At 38.1% G+C, this 18,833-nt stretch overlaps 3 protein-coding genes and 1 long non-coding RNA gene across 24 annotated transcripts; all 4 read right to left on the bottom strand.

Annotated features, from left to right (window-relative positions):
- On the bottom strand, window positions 136–3,793 carry LOC104713447 (probable serine/threonine-protein kinase mps1). Its single transcript, XM_010430554.2, has 6 exons — window positions 3,408–3,793; window positions 2,739–3,155; window positions 1,633–2,525; window positions 1,317–1,517; window positions 974–1,135; window positions 136–865 (listed from the first exon to the last, which is right to left on the bottom strand). The coding sequence occupies exons 1-6, from the start codon at window positions 3,562–3,564 to the stop codon at window positions 314–316; spliced, it is 2,382 nt and encodes a 793-aa protein (XP_010428856.1). The 5' UTR covers window positions 3,565–3,793; the 3' UTR covers window positions 136–313.
- On the bottom strand, window positions 4,722–14,101 carry LOC104713444. 21 transcript variants are annotated; one of them, XR_755622.2, is made up of 36 exons: window positions 13,787–14,100; window positions 13,628–13,693; window positions 13,301–13,553; window positions 13,015–13,075; window positions 12,760–12,886; window positions 12,537–12,605; window positions 12,303–12,330; window positions 12,174–12,216; window positions 12,003–12,094; window positions 11,735–11,879; window positions 11,556–11,628; window positions 11,352–11,472; window positions 11,191–11,268; window positions 10,966–11,107; window positions 10,793–10,853; window positions 10,555–10,667; window positions 10,386–10,463; window positions 10,110–10,171; window positions 9,994–10,038; window positions 9,739–9,813; window positions 9,573–9,664; window positions 9,110–9,186; window positions 8,939–9,025; window positions 8,621–8,853; window positions 8,442–8,535; window positions 8,275–8,351; window positions 8,097–8,167; window positions 7,936–7,976; window positions 7,731–7,833; window positions 7,554–7,656; window positions 7,236–7,458; window positions 7,078–7,138; window positions 6,630–6,987; window positions 6,455–6,527; window positions 5,138–6,324; window positions 4,722–4,947 (listed from the first exon to the last, which is right to left on the bottom strand). It is a non-coding gene; the product is annotated as an uncharacterized LOC104713444 (long non-coding RNA). The 21 variants fall into 21 exon arrangements; XR_002033290.1 differs by having other exon boundaries at window positions 12,303–12,605; window positions 13,787–14,101; XR_002033291.1 differs by having other exon boundaries at window positions 12,003–12,216.
- On the bottom strand, window positions 14,465–15,980 carry LOC104713443 (ubiquitin-fold modifier 1). Its single transcript, XM_010430553.1, has 4 exons — window positions 15,820–15,980; window positions 15,624–15,721; window positions 15,321–15,353; window positions 14,465–14,817 (listed from the first exon to the last, which is right to left on the bottom strand). The coding sequence occupies exons 1-4, from the start codon at window positions 15,885–15,887 to the stop codon at window positions 14,723–14,725; spliced, it is 294 nt and encodes a 97-aa protein (XP_010428855.1). The 5' UTR covers window positions 15,888–15,980; the 3' UTR covers window positions 14,465–14,722.
- On the bottom strand, window positions 16,083–17,591 carry LOC104713442 (thaumatin-like protein). The gene is made up of 3 exons (XM_010430552.2): window positions 17,358–17,591; window positions 16,582–17,245; window positions 16,083–16,430 (listed from the first exon to the last, which is right to left on the bottom strand). The coding sequence occupies exons 1-3, from the start codon at window positions 17,416–17,418 to the stop codon at window positions 16,316–16,318; spliced, it is 840 nt and encodes a 279-aa protein (XP_010428854.1). The 5' UTR covers window positions 17,419–17,591; the 3' UTR covers window positions 16,083–16,315.

Raw genomic sequence — 18,833 nt, 5'->3', positions numbered from 1 at the left:
AATTGGTAGAAAACAAAAGAGAATGTGAAATTGTGGCTAATGGAGATGGTATCAAACGACAAAACGCTGTTACCGACGCCGTTTTAGAGTGTACGACTAGTTACAGAAGAGAGGAGTACTTAAGGTTTCATCGGCTAAAACATGAAAAAGACGAGCACTCAAATGATACATTCCAATACAAGAAAATCAAACAGAGCATTATAAGCAAACGTCTTCTTTCCAAATCTAACAATTAACATACCAATTTACAAAATCCAAAAGCCATAAGATCATATCAGTACTGCTTACTTTGTTTTTCTTCTCCTTCAAGACCTCATAACCGATCCTGGAGTTGAATACAAAGTTCTGAAATCCGAGAGAGAAGCTGCTTACTTTGATCTCTTGAATCTAACTGATCGTTTCTTGGAAGAGGAGCAGGACAGAGAAGCAGTTGTTCAAGCTGAGAGATCATGGAGTTGGCTTTATCGTCATCACTACTGCAAGATTCAGCTATGAGACTGAGCAGTTTAATGGTTTTGACTTGAGGCTCGAGTGGGATGGGCGGCGCAAGGAAAGGATGTTGGAGAAGCTCAGGGATTCTCCATCTTTGGTTACGGTCCCAAGCTAGACATTTCTTCATTAAGTCAATAAGCCACGGGTTTGAGAGTTGATTGTAAGTAATCTCGTGGTTTGGATCGGTTATGACTTTGAACTTTGCCCAGAAGGTCTTATAATCTGCAAAAGGCGTTCTTCCATATACCATTTGGTATAGTATGCAACCAAGTGACCAAATATCTGATGGTCTTCCACATTTTATAGTGTTTCCATTCTCATCGGTTTCGTTGCACATGAATGCTTCTGGTGACATGTAACTCAAAGTTCCCACCTGTTACAATAGATACATACGCCCCATTGATATCAGCACTTGTAAACTAAATACAAAACAACTCTATGTATTCATGAGGACGAAAACAAAAACATGGGAGTATCTTACCTGTGAATCTCGTTGAATATTCGTAGTGTCACTATTGATGGCCTTAGCTATACCAAAATCGATAAGCTTTAGAAAGCCTCTGACAAGAAGGAAATTTGCGGGTTTCAAATCAGAGTGTACAATGCGCTCCTCATGTATGGTGTTCACAGCTTGAAGTATTTGCTGCAATTTTTTTTCAATTCATATGAGAATCAGTGCCTTCTTGAGCAAAAGACTCTGGTGTGAAATTATATAGATTTTACTATAATATTTGCTAAAAGAACAAAGTGAAGGAGCTCCCATGCAAAAGAGAGTAAATAGTTTAGTATCATCACAAATGTAACTTGATGGGTAGTGTAAGAACCTGCCAGTAGAACCGAAGCCAATTTTCATCAATTGTCCGGTCAGATCCTTCAATTTCCCTCCATTTTTGGGACAACATGTGAGCCAGATCGATTTCTCCATATTCTAGTACCATATATATAAATCCATCGTCCTTAACTCTTCCATCTTTGTTACTCATTGTGCCATTTTGAACCTCTTTCAGTAAAGTCTTATCCGTGACCTAATTGCATAAGAGAATTTGTGTAATAGTTGAGATCTAAATTGCCAACAGCACTTCGAAACTACACGAGAATATAACTGCCCCATGGATCAGAATATGTAGTAAAAGGAAGTACCTCGTAGTCTATTAGCTGAATTATGTTGGTTTTCCCTTTCAGCTTCTTTAAATATCCAATTTCCTGGCAAAATCCATATGCTGTAGCATAATCACGACCCTTGAGCTTGATCTTTTTAAGCGCATATATGGTACAATCTGAAGATATAACCTTGTGGACCTCACTGCTTCCTCCACTTCCTATCTTGCCAAGCCTCTGATAAAGCTTACCATTGACTTTAAAGAACATGTCTGGATCATAGTTTCTTTTACGAGGCGCTGATGGCCCTTTGCTACTTGCAACCTTTTCATGCTTATCTGGTTTTTGTGGCTGTGAGCTAACACTGGTAAGCAACTCATCGGGTACACGAGCATTTGCTTGTCCATCGCTCCCATGACTGGAAGATCCCACTGGAACTTCAAGTTCTGTAGTGCACTGTTGCTGCTTGGACTTATCTGTCTCTTTGATTCTTACTTCAGGATCATTAGTTGAGGCTGGCATCTCAGATGCAGGGGGATCTTTATCGGCATGTAGTATGTTGCTATCCTTGGAAGAAGGATAACAAGAAGGCAAGTTCCCTTGACTTTGAACAGCATGTGGTTTTGCATTCGAATCAGCCTCAACATATGAACGAGAGACATGGGTAGTAGCATTTAACATAGGAGCTGAAGACGAATGGATTAGCGTAGTTGTGGCACATGATGAACCCACGGCAGAACATTGAGTTTTAGGTTGGTTCAAGAAGTTGCGAAAGTCTCCCAGCTGACCCTGGATCTTTGCCAATGAAGATGAAACCTTGTATTCAGATTTCAAACTGATATCAGAATCAACAGTGTGGAGATTTTGATGTCTTGATCCAGTACGAGCACCAAGATGTGATGCGTCAGCTTGATTTGTTGCATCCCATTCCATATCTGCCAGGACAGATGAGTCCAAGTAAGATTACTAGATCAACAAACCAACTATAACTATGTTTATGCAAACTGAGCCAGTGGTTACAAACTGCTGAGTATTATTGAGTATCCCCAAGGTTCAGAAGGTTCAGCCTTTGAACAATTTTTCCAGTACTACTACAAAAGCAAAGCAAACTAATTCGGGATACAGAAACGAAAGAACGAGGACATTACCTTGAGAAGTGATGGTGCTGCTGCCAATGAGAGATTGGAACTTCCTCTGGACAATATCATTCTGAGATCCTACATCGAGATTGCTTCCTAAACTAGCATTATCAACAGCAGATTTTCCAAAATCCATCTGTTTGACAGACGGGTTAAAATTCTGACCAAACATATTACTACTAGTAGTTCCTGAGACTGAAGGAGGTGTAATGGAGGCATTCTCAATAGATTCTCCAGCAACAGAAGAAGAGGCTAAGTTCCTTGTATCCTGTGTCAAAGTATTGGCAGCAAGACTCTGACTCAGAGTAACAACATCGTGAGTTCTCTGCCCTTCAGCTGTAGTAGTAACCAAACGTGAATTTTTAGAAGCTTGTCGTTGTGGAGCAACATTTCGTCGAGCCCCTATAGTAGTCGTCTGCATTTTACCTAAACAAATAAAACTCATAAGAGATCCTTCGCAACTCACTCACTCAACTAAAGGACTAACAAATCATATCACCCACACCACGAATTCCACAAAACCATTAACTTTAACTTTACCAAAAAAGCCCTAAATTAGTGGAGATTGAGGGAAATGCCAAAACCCAAAGAAAACCCTAAATTAGTGAGATAAAAACTAGTTCCAGAAATAGAAAACGACCCAGAAAGATTGAGAGAGAGAGAGAGAGAGGGGAGTACTGAGTGGGCGATGGCGTTTGAAAGCGGCTTGCACATGCCGTAATAATTCCGGGGAGGAGGAAGAAGAAGAAGAAAACGTTTCCTGGGTTAAGATGGGACGAACCAGACCCTTGGGAAGTTTATCCGGTCGGACCGGAAGGTTAGCCTCCCTGTCCATGGCTAGATCTCAACTGCATCTCCGATTTGCTTCACCGTTTGATTTTTTCCGTAACGAAAACACACCACCAGAGACGGAAGTAGGAATCAAAATCCTCAATTTCTGATTGAAACCAAGTCTAACGCCATCGCCGTCGAAATCTCCAGAGTAGTAGTAGTAGACAGACACAGAAGAAATGGTTTCAAAAATTCTTTAGGGAGGAATAAAAATTAAAAAAAAAAAAAAACAAAGAAAAAAAATGTTTTTGAGATTCGAACTCACTCCTTATTGCCGCTTCTCCTTTTGTCTCTCAAAATTGAAAATTCAATCCGAAATGATTAGATTTAAGGTCCATTGGGCCTTCCATTGAACAAAGAGGTTATATCAATTTGGGCTAATCAAGCCCATTAATCTTTTCGCGTTTACGAATTATTTATTAACCGAGAGATAAAGTGGGTGGTTTAGTAAATAAATCGGTATTACTAATCAACCGGCTAAACTGTCAAATCATTGAGAAGACAGCCTAACGTTGTTGAGAATTGAGATACAACGGTAAGATTAATTTAGATTGTTCATAACTCTATGTCAGTTTTCTTCATTTATCCCGCCATGTGTTTGACAACGCAACAATCTCAATGTGTTTTTCTTTCCCACTTTGTGAAATTATTTGTATTTTATGTGTTCTTACTCACTTTGTGAAAACAGTATGTCAAAATTCTTGTAATAAATTTTGACTTTTTATAATTTCAGGGAAATTTTGTTTCTTTGTTTCAACACGGCCAACAGACTTGCGACATGAGAGGATTATATATATACCTGTATAATTAAGGAATTCAGGTGACGTTTGTTACATTCCTTGCATTCATGATATTATCGTATTGAAAAGATTATGTCGTAGTCGTCTTATACAGTTAACGTGTTTTTTATCACCTATCAACTGAGTTTTCGAATACGCAATGAAAGAAAGATTATATTTATATGAGAGTTTTTTTGAGTAACAAAGAAGTTTTGTAGTTGGTATGATAGATGAGCGGATCACTAGCGACGAGATATATGGCAATTGTTGCACAAATTTTTAGGGGTTGGGCAAGTAACCAGGTATCCGACTACCAGATATTTTCCAAAATTTCACAAAAACTAGTCACAACAACATTTTGTTTTGTAGAATTACGGATATCTGAATTTTCAAATCGGGAATCGAATTTAACAAATATGTTATCCCAACCCTAGAAAATATAAAGATCTAACACATATGCTTTTTATAATGACCCATTCCACAAATGTCTAAGGCATGACAAACATAGAAATGAGAAAATATGACCATATATACTGGTAAGGCATGTTAGACAGAACTACCCCGATCAGATCTTTAGCAGGGATGTTCTCCTACACGTGACGGTTTATCTGGCATTAATAATGAGCTTTACTGAGAGATGAAGAATAAGAAAAGAACACGACGACATTATTAAGGCCAAGATTTAAAAAAAAACATTTTTGTAAACAAAAAGAAAACTTAGAATTGCACAAGAAATATAAATGAACAGAAGCAATCAACCAATTCAAAATGTTCAGTGCACTACGAAAAATTATATACCTGCACTCCGCTGAGGATTTTACAGCTGATACTGAGATGAACCTGGAGAACCTTCTTCCATCGCGTAGAACTCGACCCGATATAGAAGCAAAAGACTTAACTGCAGCTTTGAAACTAAGAATTCTGACTCAACGGACTTGGGAGCTTGCACCCGAAAAAGAGGTTCAGACAGCAGCTTACATTAACTGCCCGGTGCTGGATACTTGGGGAGAGTATGAGATTATGTTTTACGATGTCTGGCTGATAGTCGATATCAAACAACGAGGTTCGTCGATACTGCTACTATGCAGCGACTCAGGATTAATGATGAGGTATTGAGACTGCTGCAGAAGATCGAATTGGGGTCTATGTGCACACGTCAGTACAACTGTTACCCGGATCTAGTCCAGCAGTTTATGGCTTCGGTCCGCATCCTCTACCAGAGTTTGTAAAAAATGCAAATCGAAGCCATGAACTGCCGGACCAGCTCCGAGAAACAGTCATACAACCATGTGGACGTAGAACCCAATCGGATCTTCTGCAGTAGTGTCAACACCTCATCATAATCCCGAAGCGCTGCATAATAGCAGGATTGATATCGACCTTCAGCCATACATTGTAAAACATAGTCTTCTTCCCAAGTATCCATCACCCGAGGTTTAATATAAGCTGCTGTTTGAACCTTCTTTTCCGGTGCAAGCAGGGTTGGAGAGTGGTTGGGCATGGCTCGCCGGAGGTGGAGGAGTACTCGCCGGTGGTGGAGAGTCACGGAGGCGCGACTGGCCGGAGGTAGAGGATTCGCCGCGACTTCGTTTTGTTTGTGGGTGTTTCACCATGGCTCCGAAACACGAAACAAAGCTGGGGATCGAGAAGAGGGGAGAAATCCGAGTGGGTCAGGCTTTGGAATCGTCGGATTTGATAAACAATCGAGATACCATTGATTGAAGCTTTGTGTTCGTGTTCGCGACTTTGAAGATGAAGAACGGAGAAGACGAAGTCGGGCTTCTTAAAACACGAACTAGGTTTTAGTTGCATCGATTGATGCAAGGTTGCATCGACATTGCACCGGTCGATGCAACCTCTGGGTCGATCTTCGGCTTCGGCTCAGCCCAACAGAAACTTCTTTATTCAACTCCAAAACCCATTAAACATTCGGTTCCACTATCTTGATTGAGCCATGCATCGACCGATGCGCTGGTTGCGTATACCTACAAAACCAAAGTGACAATTCGACTCTACAGTATTAAGAGATCAGCCAATCCTTATTCTGCGTGCTGAGGAAAACAGAGGCATATCAGACGGCATTAAAACAAGTGTTTTATGCATAGAACTTCATACCTGATTAGAGACATATGTTGAAGCTATTAAAGATGTCATGCTGGTTAGCCCTTGCCGTTTGAAGATGAAATTCCTGCAACAGTAAGAAATGAGATCCTTGCAGATTAACTAGACAGTTTCATGAAGGTATGAATATGTTATAAAGTGATGAGACTCTCTGACAAAGGGTATTTACCTGAAAATTCTAGCATATGTGGTGTACTTCTTTGTGGTGCAGGCAAAGTGTGAGCTGCATCAAATCACTGGAACGCATTGGTTTTGTTTAGTTTTCTGTTTATGAAGTACAAATATGACTTGGTAACTAGATGCATTGCCTTCTTGTTCTCTGCTCTTTCACAGGTCGAGCTTAAAACTTGGGTGTGAGCAAGACCTCATTTTGTCCTGTCGATTCTAATGGTGTTTACAGATTGGTGCATTTTCATTTCAAAGGGAGAAGATTTCTGCGTCACGGCGAGCTCTTGTCCTGGACTCCACCGTAACTCCATCTTCATCGCGCACTTGAGCTGCAGAGTTGCTGGTTTTGGATTGAGAATCTACATAAATCAAGGATGAGGAGGAAATAGTTTCAGTTAAGCAGTGAGATATGGAGTTAATCAATCTGTTTTTCTAACAATTTGGCTCACCTATCTTGATTTTGCATCATCACTTTTCATAATCACTTTCCATGATTCTACACTCGTTTCCCTGCAATGAGGCAATTAAAAAAAAAAAAAAAACTATTATAAGAGGAACGTGAGACCATATTGGAATCAGAAGAATGGTTATTAAGAATGCTACGTACCTTTTTTTGCTGATGAATGCATTTGGCTTGAGACAACTATGACTTGTTTTTTGGCCTGAGTACAGAATGGATTCCTCAGACGACTAGCTATGTTTCTAGCAGTTTGATGCTTTTCTTAAGGAGGTCCATCGACTTGTCTCCTTGAGAAAACTGCAGTGTTGGTTTGGGCAAGGAATGGTCTCCTTGTTTTATATCTGCTCAGACATCGGCATCCCGGAGAGTACTGCTCAATGAACAAGAAGAAGAAAAAAAGAATTAGAATGGCCTCTCATGATCTCATTTTACAACAATACAATCTCACAAAGAAAGATATAGAACCTGGCCTTGTTGTTGACCTCTGTGCTTGCTTTGGTAGGAGTATATTGTTATTTCCTGAGGCTTGCTTTGTGTGTTGTAGCTACTACTATTTCTGCTCTTTATCCTGCAATAACATATACGAATGGTTAAAAAAAGTAGTTGACCTTAACCAATGGTGATGGACGATTGAAACAAAACCTGGAGTGGTTCTTCTTCTTCTACGTCTTCTTGGACGTTGCTCATGGTCTCATTCATGGATTGGTAAAGCTAGCTAGCAGCTATGTTTGTGACACTCGTTTCCCTGCAATTAGTGAAACAATCAATCAACAACACATGAAATTTAGAAAAACCATCTAGAATCAGTCAAATAAGTAATAAGATGAGAGTAGTTAAAGAGAAATACGCCATGGAAACAACAAGGCCCTCCCATCCTCACTACCATATCTGAATTCATCAAGAAGAAAAAAGATAGAATTCAGTTGCATAACCTGAATTAAGCTCAATCAAACGTCAAACGTAACGAGGAGAAGTTGCATAACCATTATAATGGAAAAGTTGCATAACCTGTGATTCCCACGCTTTGGACGAGAGGTTGCCAAATATGCCGTAAAACCCCACACCAAGAACCGGATATCCTGAAACACCAGATAAATAAGAAGTTAGACCAATCGAACAAGAAACAACTATGGTGGTGAAGTGATGAATGAGACCAAATTTTATGCGAACATGTAAAATTGCAAACCTCTGGTTAAGAGCCCGATTGAAGGCTAACAAGGCCATCTCCTTCGCCATTGCTTGACTGCAGTGTTGGCTCGGAACCTATGAGAGAGAGAGAGCAAACAAAATAATCAGGTGATAGCAGAGAAGAGGATCTGGCCATAAAATAGAGGTCTGAGAACAAACCCTAACCGAGTAATATTGGACCATAGTTAGATACTCTATCTGGGATAAGGAACCAATGGCTTTGAGGTTCGAAGCTCCAGAAACCCTAAATTCTCCATACCTACAGAAACATATTAAACCAAAAATCTCAGCCTCCATCGAAAATAAAGAAACAAGAACAAATTTAGAAAGCAATTTCGACTCACAATTCATGGATCGGTTGAGTAGTAGATTCGAACCATCATCATGTTGCTCTCTTGTCGCCATTAGAACGATCTCTCTCTGTCTCTTATCTCTCAAATTCGTTGGGCTGGAACTCCCAAGGACAATATTTTTCAAGAACTGGGACAGACTCACTCTGCTTAAGAGCCTCACGAAGTTGCAAAGTTTCACTCTTTGGTCGCTCTAGTGGCAGTCCAAGAGCCCGGTCCCATATCAGCTGAAAGAAAACAGCATCACAAAGATGAGTGTGGGTTTATTCAAAGAGAATTTTCAATAGCGCAAAAGTATGTCTGTGTATGTACCTGTGAGCAGATGACGAGATTCCTTGAGATATCCAAAACATGGATTAGAAAACGTGATGATTGGATCATGGTTTGCTTCCAAAAGACCTGCAAAACGAAGAAAGAAACGTAAGGAACAAACAAAACAAAAATAAAAAGAAGTAAAGGACATGTTAAGAAGAAGAAGAAAACCCTTTGAAGAAGTAGCACAGAGAAGAAGCGTGTCCATCAAAGCCATCACTCTCATCGATAAAAGCATCATCCAAAACCTGAAACAAAATAACAAGAAGTAAATAGCATGAAAATATATAAAGCTAACTATGCAATTTAGAAACCAAACCCTAGAAAAAATCAGTTAAGAGGAAGAATACTGCAGAGAAGACAAAAACGATCCATCAAAATCATCACCAGCCGATCAAAGCATCCTCCTCCACTAAAATCTAGGGTCTTAGGCTTAAAAGTTAAAACATACATGCCAACATCACTAGGAAGATCAGCGACATAACAGTTAACTGAAAATTTCAATAACATAGCAAGATAGTGTTGAAGACTCCCCAATGGCACAGTCCAAATATCAGGAACCCGAAATAATTCATGGAGTAATATTAAAACAAACAGATTGCAACAGATTTGGGAGGGAAAACGGAATGAATACCTGAATTCTTCGAGCCTTTTGCATGAGAGGATAAGATAGAAGAACATACTCGTTTGCAAGACATATCTTACATCTGCAAAGTGAAGTAATATCTGGAAAACAAACACAAAGGTCAAGAAACAATAGCCATTAGTTGATTAAAAAAACAATAGGCAGAGAGGTGTACATGTGAAGTAACCAGAAACTTGAAGTTATACGCAAACCATCCTTCCTTCCAACAAGGCTTTGAACCCTCCACAATCTAACACAAGCAAAGAAAAACATTAGCTTATCTGTGAACAGTAAAAATATAACAAAGAGGTAACATGGAGCAACGACAGATAAAGTGAGACATAAGAGAACAAAGGTCAACATGTGGTTGTAATGAAGACAATGGTAATAAAAAGATGTAGCACAGAAGAAACATAAAAATATGACAGACCAGAAGAAAGATTTGTCATATCAGTCCCCCCGGTGCATCCATGATCTGCAACAGAGATATTTTCGTTAAAAGACATTGAATACAAAAAACACAAAGCAGAGACATGAACTACAAACCTGGCACAGCCGTACGATGAGAAAACTTTTTGACAGCGCCTCAACTTGCTCTTTGCTCTTTCCTACATGGAAGTACACCTTCAATAAAAAAGGCGCTTTTGAAGAAACAAAGGACAATTTTCACAGGAAAATAAGAAACGGCAAAGTATGTTCTCAACAAGCCAACAGTTTTCGGTTAAAGAACAACACACACACACACACACACACACCAATTTGTAAGAAATAAGTGTGTTTTAGTACTACATGCTGCAAGTTGGGGAAAGTAGTAGGTCGTACCTTTCAACCTGCAGCTTCATGGAGATATTGTGTAGTCTTTCCCGAACCAGAGTGTCTCCCACAATGAGAAGAACCAACCTTAACCAATGTATGATGAAAAATAGTAAGAATGGTTAAAACAAAGTATAGTTGCACTTAAACATAAATGAAGGATGATATGAAACAAAACCTGGAGGTGTTCTTCTTCTTCTTCTTCTTCTTCTTCTTCTTCTTCTTGGACGTTGGCTCATGGAATGGTGTTATTCATGGAATTAGTTGTACATGGTCTCTACCTTCCTTGATCTGATTCAAAAAATAATTAAACCTTAAAATTGTAATTGTAACCAAAAAACCAAAGACAACAAAAAACTTTAAAAAAAAACGCAAAAGTCATCGATCAAATTAGTAGAAACAGTTTATGTTGTTACCTTAACCATGTTTGGCGACGATTATGTTCTGAATCAACTCAGTCAAAAAAATCACCGGCACCTGTTTCATAGAATCAAAAAGAAACAAACCCGTCAAAGAGACAAAACTATATTCATACACACTGACTCAGTCAAAATCATTAAATTTATAAGAACACAGAAAAGATACATACCTCTTGGAGACTTGTTTGCTCTCTCGTCGTCATTATAATGCTTCAAAGTATCTAGGAAATATCAGCAATCTTATGCACTCCACAGCAAAAAAAACAAATTATCTTAGAACCTCTCACACAGTAATCCTAGTGTGTCCACAATCTGCATCAAAGAGAGACAGAGCTGTTTTTTTCTTTTTATATAGACAGAAAAGAAAAAAATTCGGTTAAGAGGAAGAAGACTACCTGAAGATGTAGCACAGAGAGAACAAAAACAAGCCATCAAAACCATCACCAACCGATCAAAGCATCCTCCTCCACAATCTAAAATTAACAGAGCCAAGAAGAGTTACAAATCGAATGAAAATAATAAAATAGCCTTGAATGATTCAATTTAAAAACCAAACCCTAGAAGAGCAACATGAGTAAGAGAGTGATGACTGGAGCAAGGAACCCATGAGAACGCTTGAAGAAAATAACATGGATTAGAATACATGATGATTGGATCATGGTTTGCTTCCAAAAGACCTGCAAAACGAAGAAAGAACCGTAAGGAACAAAACAAAACAAAACCAAAAAAGTAATAGACGTGAGAAGAGGAAGAAGAAAACCCTTAAAGACGTAGCACAGAGAAATGCGTGTCCATCAACCATTACTCTCATTGATAAAAGTATCATTAAAAACCTGAAACAACAAAACAACAAGTAAATAACATGAACATATATAAAGCCACCGATGCAATGTAGAAATCAAACCCTATGAAAAAATCAGTTAAAAGGAAGAAGATTACCTCTGAAGATGAAGCGCAGAGAAGACAAAAACGAACCATCAAAACCATCACCAAACCGATCAAAGCATCTTCCTCCACTAAAATATATGGTCTTAGACTTAAAACATACATGCCAAAATAATGTTAACCTGAAAATTTCAAAAACCTGGCAAAATAATGTTAAGACTCCCCAATGGCACAGTCCAAATCTCAGGAATCCGAAATAATTCATGGAGTAAATTAAAACAAACAGATTGAACAGATTTGGGAGGGAAAAAGGAATGAATACCTGAATTTTTCGAGCCTTTTTCATGAGAGGAAAAGATAGAAGAACAAACTCGTTTGCAAGACATATCTTTCGCTTGCGAAGTGAAGTGATATCTGGAAAACAAACACAAAGGTCAACAAACAATAGGCAGAGAGGTGTATATGTGAAGTAACCAGAAACTCGAAGTTATACATAAGCCTTCCTTCCCTCCAACAAGGCGTTCAACCTCCACGATCTAACACAAGCAAAGAAAACATTAGCAGCTAATATGGGAACAGTAAAATTCTAACAAAGGAAATGAAGAGACCGTGAAAGAGGTACCATGGAGCAACGAGAGATCAAAGGCATCCTTCAAGATAAAGTTTGACATAACAAAGCAAAGGTAATTTGTGGTTGTAATGAAGACGATGGTAATAAAAAGACGTAACATAGAAGAAACATAAAATATGACAGACCAGAAGAAAGATTTATCATAGAGGTACCAACTTTATGAAGATAATGAATTCACAAAGAACAATAGTTTGACATCATAAAATAAGGCTAAATCAGACATACCTATATCACTGTGGTGATGACACTAGGAGAACAGGAACCACCAGCACCATTATCAATTCCACTTCGTCTCTAAAACAATAAAATTACCAGTTAAAGCAAATTGCAAACTGTTTTCAAAGTCAATATGAAGAGAAACACTGATCATTAAGAAATCTCAAAGCAACGCAAGGAACAAATAATAACAAAAAATTAGACACAAGTGAAGGATGATATGAAACAAAACCTGGAGGTGTTCTTCTTCTTCTTCTTCTTCTTCTTCTTCTTCTTCTTCTTCTTCATGTTGGACGTTGGCTCATGGAATTAGTTGTACATGGTCTCTACCTTCCTTGAATGATGATGCTCTCCTTGATCTGACTCACAAATTAATTAAACCTTAAAATTGTAATTGTGACCCAAAAAACCAAAGACAACAAAAAGCTTTAAAAAAAAAGAAGCAAAATTCATCGATCAAATCAGTAGAAACAGTTTATGTTGTTACCTTAAGCGTGTTTGGTGACGATTGTGTTCTGAATCAAATCAGTCAAATAAATCACCGGCACCTGTTTCACAGAATCAAAAAGGAAACAAACCTATATGTCAAGGTTACAAAACTATAATTCACACACACTCACACACTAACTCAGTCAAAACCATATAGACTAAGAAGAACACACACACTAAATGCTTCAACGATTCTGAGAATTAGAAAACAGGAATCACACGCCACAACTCAGTAAAAAAAAAAAAAAGAATCATAGAGATTTAGAAGAATCATAGTTAGTTACCTCTAATCAATACCAAAAGCTCCGATCAGTCCATCCCTCACTCCACTTGTTCCGTTTTGATTTCAGACAGACAAAAGGGAAAGGAAGGAGACGATGCTCCAAAACGACAACGTCTCAAATAATGGACCCTAAAGAAGAATATGGGCCGCCAACAAACTAACACCAAAAGCCCAATTCCCAGAGTTTTCAACACGCCGTCGTTTCAGGCCACAACGAACGATCGACTTCATCATTCACCGATTCACGACACGACCTAAGGGAAAAAACAGAGCAGAGGTTAGAGTTAGCGAATTAGCGAAGATGAAGTGAAGAAGAGTAAGAGAGTACCGAGTACGGAGAAGGTGAAGAAGATTCGCCGACCTTGATCTGGATCTAGGGTTTTTCTTCGAGTTGCTGCTAAGGAAATCATCGAGAAAAAAGTAAACAGAGAGAGTTTAAAAAGAAAAAAGGAAATCCATTGTAAAGTTGTAATCAAAAATAAAATACTTGTACACATGATAGACGACGGCCTGCGTCGGAGATGAGTGAATCGCTTCGTTCGACGATGGTACGGAACGCAGTCTCTCCCATTGTTTGTTTCTATCGGACGGTCTCGTCTCGTCTCCAATTGATGAGCGATCAAAACCCTGCCGCTTAATCGGACCGTAGATCGAACGAACCCTAATTCTCGAGAAACTTAATTTTTTTTTAGTGAAGAGTCTCCCTCTCAGATACTTAAATTTTTTTTATTTCTCTCACTAGTGATGATGAGAGAGTATTTATAAACAGATGTCTTTACGTTGCAAAATAGAAATAGAAATCCCAAATCCTTATTCCTAATTTCCTATAAAAACAACAAAAAAGGAAAATACTCTTTTTTGTCGGTTTAAAAGAGTAATTAGAACCTACATGGGCCTATTATAAACAAAACCCCTACAACTTTAATTTTATAATAACTCATATAAGCCCACTATGAGCCCAACAAAAAACCTAAAGAAAATTATATGAATACAATGATTCGACTTCCACTGCTTGAATATTTTGATCATTTTCTTTACTAAATTTCATTATTAAAGAAGACTAATCAGTTCAATTCATTCATCCTTCTTATTTGAGGCTGTCCATATAAGAATCATTTTAATATACAAACCACAAAACAGGGCTTAGCCTTAATCCAAAAATATATAAACGCAAACACTCATCTTACTGGCTTGATCATATAGCTTAATTAGAACGAAGCTTAGTGCTTCAAGATGGTAAGAGACCAATTCAAGCTCTTTTTAGTACAACATTATCTAAAACTTGACCAAAATCCAGTTCACTTAATCCCTAAGAGGGTGTATAAGCGCATTACACATTATTTATTCAAAGAAGGATGTAATCCAAAGATGTTGGTTATTATATGTTTTTTAAAGGTAAGGAAACAGAGAGTTACTGATTGCTTCAACCTTCATGGATCCCCATGATCACAAACGCAGCTCCAACTCTATCACGCGGGATCAGTCTTAGTTCAGACCCATGCTTCAGGAACACGTTTCCTGACATCATTCATATTATTAACATTCGAAGAAACTACTAGATAGAGGAAAAAGATAAATCATAGTGGACCACGAAGAAGCTTGATTTCTACTTATACGTAATGACCACACTTCTGTTTAGTTGAGCATTAAACGGACAGCTGAGAAATATTACTGCAAACCCCGACTGTGCAATCATATATAATCTAATAAAAGGTTGTTATCTGGCATTCCTATGGACACTGAAGTCACTTAGAGACTAAGCTCATTTATCATCTAATAAAAGGTCGTTATCTGGCATTCCTATTGGACACTGAAGTCACTTAGAGACTGAGCTTATTTATAAGCTTACAAGTTACTAGAGATGAGAAGAAGACGACATTAAGGATCTTCTAAGAACTTTCGAAGGACATTTGAAAACAAAAAATAAAACTGGGAATTGCAATGACTTAAAAGATATAGAACTGCAGAGAAACAAGCAATCAACCAATCCAAATGTTTAGTAGCACTATTGAAAATTATACCTGCACTCTGCTGAGGGTTGATCCCGATCCCATCTGCACACATTATAAAACAGATACATCACAACCAAAACCTATTGACAAAATCAGCCAAAACCAATAGACTAAACCACACCCCTAAAAATCAAAGTTTAGTCTATTCAATACAAATCCCTAACATATGTAGCTGAAATGAATAAAAGGCCCAAATTCGAATTCGAATAACTCTGATCGCAATTATGCTTGGTGATGAGATTTTCTAAGGCCAAGATGAATCGATCTCAATATGAATTATGCTATTGCTATAATAAGGGTTTAATTTACTACCATTAGTGATGATGGCGCTGGTTTGTGGAGGAACCTTGAACTCCTCTGCTGCGAATTTCAGAACCGCCGTGAACGGAGCTCCCTCCGGTACACTGAAACTGATCGGAAAACAAAAAACAACCCAGAGATCAATCAATCACAAGGCAAATTAAAAAACGTAAAATCTAAACAATGAGGTGTCTGAATTCTCGCGTACACTTTGAAAGGAAGCTTAGGATCTGAAGTCAGAGTGACTTTGAAGGAGACTTTTCCACCAGTAGCCATTTTTTCCCGACGAGGGAGGAGATCAGATTAGCACGGCGATTCGCGTTTCTTCGATTTCCTCGCGTTTCGATGACGCGCAATACACCCAAAAGGGTTCCGAGTAAACCAGATAAAATTATTATCATAAGTTGGACTTCACTTTGGGCCCATTTTTGGCCCATCTATTATATTACGAGTTTTACATTTTGGACCTCTGTTTTTATCTGCTATTTTAGATATTTCGTAATTTTGACCTGAAGTTTTGAATTTCACAGTTTTGACCATCATTATACGATTACATTTTGACCTGCAGTTATGTGTGTTTCTATCACACTCAACAAACCTTACATTTACCAACACATGAAATCTAAATATGAACAAATGAGAAATTTTCCACGAGAGGAAAAAAAAAAAACCTTATTTATCTAAAGTTACGAGACGCCATATTCTTAACTAAAAACAACAAGAGAAAATATCAATACAAGCCAGAATCCCCCAGTCATGGTCCTGAATCCGTTGCTGCATCCCAGCTTGTTATCATGGTACGTGCACACTGGCTTCTTCCTATACATATAAAACAACAGCAATCAAAGTTTATTACACACACATACACACCCTTGCACAAACAAAATTTTGTTTTTATAATGGTGTTTTAGGGTATTTAAAAAAAAAAAAGTATTGATAATTAGGCCTAACCTAAGAGGCTAAGACAAACCTGGAGGAACAGAAAGAGATGATGTAATCAGCGGCGGAACAAGTGAAGATACTGGTCGGATCATCATACGCATAACTATAAGCAGTAGGACAAGCTTGCTTGAAGATCTTTGAGTAATATGTTGGTTGACACACCACGGGGTTCCCATAAACTCCTCTGCAACAATACTCATCTCTATCAAACACATCACAAGCACTCCTACACGATATCACTTTTCCGTTTGATTTAACGGCGAGCTCCGACGGACAATGTGGCCTAAGATCAGCGACGCATCCAGCCACGCTGCAGTTTCCTTTTCCGTTCATCGGAGTTACCGCCATTGGGAGGTTGAATCCGTCGACGAGGCTCACGTCGTAGAAATCTACTGCGGCTAATGTGAACTCGGCTAGTGAAGCCGGTGGTTTTCCGGAGGCTGAGCATTTTAGGGTTGAGCCGCATGAACCGGTTTCGCAGGTTCCGGTTCCGGTTGAGTCGAATTTGCAGCCGGTTCGTCCCCAAATTCTGCCTGACCAGCCTACTGGTGCGGTGAACACGATGGATTGACCCGGTTTGAGCTCGAATCCTCCGCCGTTGAAGTTTTCTCCGGGAGTTATGGCCGGCCAGATCTTTTGGTCACATGAGTTCACGATCGTGAATACTCGAGCTGATTCAGACCATTTTGTTCCTGTGGAATAATACACACAAGTTATAATCGTTATCAAAACCCTAAGTAATATCTAGACAAGGACTGACGTTGATCGGTCGAATTAAAGTAATGTAATGTTTGAATTGGTTACCTGATAAAAACGTGAGAAAGAGTAACAAGAACCTTGGTGACAAACCGAAACGAGTTGGCATCTTTACTGGAAAAGATTTAACGATCAAATTATGATCAGGTAGGGAAATTAACCTTTTACCAAAGAAAACTTATCATGTAGGGTTCGATCGGTTTACGAGAATTAATGAAGTGAGATTGCCTTTTTGAAGGGGAAAAAAAAGGAGAGGATAACTTGCATGGAGAGTCTATAGATCTTTTAATCGTTTTAAGTATAGTCTAAACACACAAACCAAGTTACTATCTGTACGTATTTACTATTTTCCAGACAAGAGGTTCTTTGTTTTGGAATCTGGGAAAGAGATAGTTACTGTTATTCCTTTCCTGGTGCTTCATGCAAGTATTCTTTGGGATGCTGTTTTGGTTAAGGTAGTCAAGTTCAAAAAGGTTGGGATATATACATTTATATGATATAGTACTCATAATATATACTTATTATTTTATGGATTTGGTTGGACAGATAATAATAATATTCACTTAATGATATAATAAGGCCTACTTGATGGGTCATATATCATATGGCTAATTGATTTCAAACTCAAATGGATCATTTTTTCGGCCCATTTCTGCAGTTTGCTTATTGAATAATTTTGTGTTGATCTCTCTTTTCGTCAACACTCAAACTGTTAAAGAATATAGTGTGTTTGGTTTTTTCGTCAGCAGATTTTATAATGAAGATAAACTCCAAACAAATATCACCAGACACCAGTAAGAACTTCATTCCTGATTTCAGGATATTAAAGTATCAGTCACTTGCACTAATTTCCAATATTATCACCGATGATATCTGAAATGTTTGCTCTATTTGGGGATGGTATATTGATTCTTTTTTTTTTGTTGGATTATACAGGTAACACAATAGCGTATAGGTACAGTAAATGAAACTATAAATATAATATCTCACCAACCAAAATTAAAAACTATATAATATTGATATGTATATTTTATGTAAAATGGTGAGCAGTTTTCTTTCCGCTGCCACACATCTTTGGCCGGGTTAAAAAGCTATAAAGATCTAAATCGATGATGCCGTCTCATTAATAATTCGATTCGATCCATTGTCAAAAGCTATAGTGGATATATATAGAAATTAGAAAAGGAGAAATTTTTTAAAAGGAGAGTGAGATTATAATAAGGCTAAGACAGCTAGACACGTGTGGTAATTATGTTAAGCACTAATCCCACCTGATTAGCCATCATTCTTTCCATTGGATCCATCTCCAACCCTCGATTACCTCACAAATCACTACTATTTCCTTCCTGTCTTTTTAACTAAATCAAGCTTTTGGACTTTGGATATGTATGGTGCACAATATGGTAGACAAGGGCATAAATTTATGTAATTTCAAGTTCCAATTAACAGCTATGTAATATAATCGGACAAAACATATAAACTTAGAAATATAATTTGATTATTATACATCCTTACGCAAAAAAA

Source organism: Camelina sativa, chromosome 9 (assembly GCF_000633955.1).
Source record: "Camelina sativa cultivar DH55 chromosome 9, Cs, whole genome shotgun sequence".
Taxonomy (NCBI): Eukaryota; Viridiplantae; Streptophyta; class Magnoliopsida; order Brassicales; family Brassicaceae; genus Camelina; species Camelina sativa.
Note: the sequence above shows the minus strand (reverse complement) of the source record. Positions and strands in the feature narration are given on the sequence as shown.